The following is a 2,765-nucleotide window of genomic DNA, read 5'->3' as shown; positions in this document are numbered from 1 at the left end:
CCCCCCTTTTTTTTTTCAAGCAGATGACGGCATTCGCGCTGTAGCTCCGGCTCGGGGGCGCGGAGATGTGTATACGGGCCAACCTCGGCCCTTCCCGGGCTGGCGAGCATTTGGAGGCCTCTTTGTCACCAGCCGAGAGCCTGTGGACGATCTTTCAGCCCAGTGCAAGGGCTCATTTCTGAACGTTCTATCCGGCACACAAGAAACACAGTCCATGACAGATAAACCCGCCAAAATCTCCCATTGCACCTCTACCCGCTAAACGTCTTGATGGCCGACTCATACTCTTCTCCGATCCTGTCGCACATTAACTCCAGCTGCACCAACGCCTCGTGGAGAACATCAGCGGCAGGTCGTTCATGAGTTTGTAACCTTAGATACATTTCCGGCTGGGTAGGGTGAGGCACTGAATAGCCAACGAACTCGACGTCTGCGTTGTTGGCCAGGATGGATCTTAGTATGTTTCCGAGAGTGTGGCCTTCGTTCGGCATGGCGAAGCTCACGGCCTATGTGAGGTATTGAGGCACAACTCACAGTCTTATCGTACGGAACAGACGCCATAGGCCTAAATTACAGCTTATTGCATGTTCACCGCATGTTGACACGCTTCAGCAATGTACCACGTGACCTCGAACGACTTTTTGAAGCTGCTTAGGGGTAAGAACTCGTACTTGGAATGGAAGTTAAGCGCCCCTGTGAAGTAGTTGGGCGTGTAGAGGCCTCTAGCCGAGAGCGCCGATCCGTCAGTGCCGCCTCTCATGGGTATTGTCTTCGGTTGAACCCCAACCTTCTCAAGCGCTTGGTAGATAAACTTGCTGGTCAGCGGGTCTGCATTCGGACAGTCCGCAATGTTTTGATACACGTCGATCAGCTCAAGTGCGATTTTCGCTCTGGGAAAAAGTGTCTGAGCCTCCTGTATGGCTCTCACCAGCAGCAACTTCTTGTCTTCGAACCTGCGCCGATCGTGGTCTCTTATGGAGAGCTTTAACACACATTCGCTTTGGTTCCCCTGAATGCCGTTCGCCCAGATATAACCTTCTCGGCCCTCAGTCATCTCAGGGACGGCGTTCTCGTCGAGTTTGGACACGATGGCCATGGCCACAAGGATGGGGTTGACTAGGACATCTTTGGCGTTCATGGGGTGGGCCGTGACGCCCTCAATCCGCAGCGTAGCCGATGCCGCGTTGAATGTCTCAAGTACCACTTCGCCAATCTCGCAGGAGTCTATGGTGTAAGCGAAGCGTACGGGGAACCTGCTTAGGTCAAGGACTTTGCTGCCTCGCAAGCCGATTTCCTCATCAGGTACGAAAGCAACATATATGTCGGGTCTGGTTGTACGTCTGCTCATCTCGTTGAGCATCGTCATCAGCACAGCTATGGCCGCTTTATTGTCGGCACCAAGCACGCTGGTGCCGTCGCTGAACAGAATTCTTTCGTTCATGTACGGCAGAATCTCTGGATGCTCCAAGAGTCGAAAGCGGTTCCCTGGGCTCAAATCGAAGTCTCCGTTGAACAGATGCTCAAAGCACCTCACCTCCCCAGACAGACCCACATTCGCGGTGTCCAGATGAGCGACGAATCCGACAGGAGAGCCGGAGCCAGGAAGATGGGCTGTCAGCACGCAGTTCTCATCTAGATGGACGTCACTGAGGCCCATCTGGTAGAGCTGTCCAAGTAGAAGCTTCGCGAGAACCCATTGCCCTTGGGTGCTCGGCACTGTTTTCTGTGTGGCGTCGGACTCGGTGTCTATGGCTGAGTACTCCTTAAATCGCTGCACGAGTTCCTGAAGGATGGTATCAACGTCCATCAGTAGAATTTTAATTTGATTGTACAACGTTGCTATCCAATCCCATATATTGAATTTGATGCTCGAAACTCAGCTCACAAAGGAGGCTGCGTGGTTCCGGTGGCTGGAGGATCAAGACGAAGAGGATGTGATGTTCATGCTGGAAAATGACCCCTCTCTCGTCTCGTTGCGTGACGAAGACGGCCGAACAGGCCTCCATTGGAGCTGCTCCCTCAATCACAAGAGTATCATCAAAAAGCTGCTGTCATATCCTGACACAGAACGCAATGCGCGCGACCTCAGTGGCTGGACTGCTCTTCACTGCGCTAGCGCCGCTGGCAGCGACGAGGCGGTGCGGCTGCTGCTAGAAGACCGCGACGTCGATGTTAATGTGTGCAGCACCGCGGGAACTACACCTCTTCACCACGCCTGCTCCCGCAACCGCGACGGAATTGTTCGGCGGCTATTGGCCGCCGGTGCCGACATTAACGCCGTCGACAACTACGGCCGAACTCCCCTTTTGCTGTGTGCAGGCGGTTTCTGCGCTGAGGTTATGCGCCTGCTGATTGCTCGAGACGACCTGAACTTTACAGCTCAACAGAAAGGCAGCCAGGACTCGGCGCTACACGCTGCCGCCGCGGCTCAACAAGAAGGTAACATAGTGCTGCTTGCCTCTGCGTGTCCCGACCTTCTCTTCGTGACAAACTCTGAAGGGAAGACTCCACTGGACCTTATGACTGAGAAGCATTTCTATCTCATCAAGTCAAAAGTGAAAGCTGGTACCATACCAAAGCCTGCTGGAGGCTTCAACGATTTTGATGGTCGAAATGTAGACACTTAAATTGCTCATTACTCATTGCGAAGAGTCAGACGTGTGGATTCATCAAGAATCAGAGAGACTCCTGCAGTTTGTCATCTTGTGTCCAATCCCAGCCCCTTGTACACATCAGAGCTTTTGTGATGCGTGGATTCATCAAGA

General features: G+C 53.3%; 3 protein-coding genes across 3 annotated transcripts; 1 reads left to right on the top strand and 2 right to left on the bottom strand.

The window, feature by feature from the left end:
* Positions 1–251: 251 nt before the first annotated feature.
* Positions 252–491, bottom strand: KVP18_001149 (uncharacterized protein; the record flags this gene model as incomplete). The annotated part of the gene is made up of 1 exon (XM_067950873.1): positions 252–491. One exon carries the CDS (start codon positions 489–491, stop codon positions 252–254), a length of 240 nt encoding a protein of 79 aa, XP_067809787.1.
* An 86-nt stretch (positions 492–577) lies between these two features.
* Positions 578–1,807, bottom strand: KVP18_001151 (uncharacterized protein; the record flags this gene model as incomplete). Its single annotated transcript, XM_067950875.1, has 1 exon — positions 578–1,807. The coding sequence occupies one exon, from the start codon at positions 1,805–1,807 to the stop codon at positions 578–580; it is 1,230 nt and encodes a 409-aa protein (XP_067809789.1).
* Positions 1,808–1,865: 58 nt separating this feature from the next.
* On the top strand, positions 1,866–2,627 carry KVP18_001150 (uncharacterized protein; the record flags this gene model as incomplete). Its single annotated transcript, XM_067950874.1, has 1 exon — positions 1,866–2,627. One exon carries the CDS (start codon positions 1,866–1,868, stop codon positions 2,625–2,627), a length of 762 nt encoding a protein of 253 aa, XP_067809788.1.
* Positions 2,628–2,765: the final 138 nt, after the last annotated feature.

Source organism: the organism of the source record quoted next (assembly GCF_019968955.1).
Source record: "MAG: Porospora cf. gigantea A chromosome Unknown PgA_NODE_3244_length_2765_cov_351.849, whole genome shotgun sequence".
Classification (NCBI taxonomy): domain Eukaryota; phylum Apicomplexa; class Conoidasida; order Eugregarinorida; family Porosporidae; genus Porospora; species Porospora cf. gigantea A.
The sequence above is the reverse complement of the archived record's forward strand: the minus strand, read 5'-3'. Positions and strand labels throughout refer to the sequence as shown.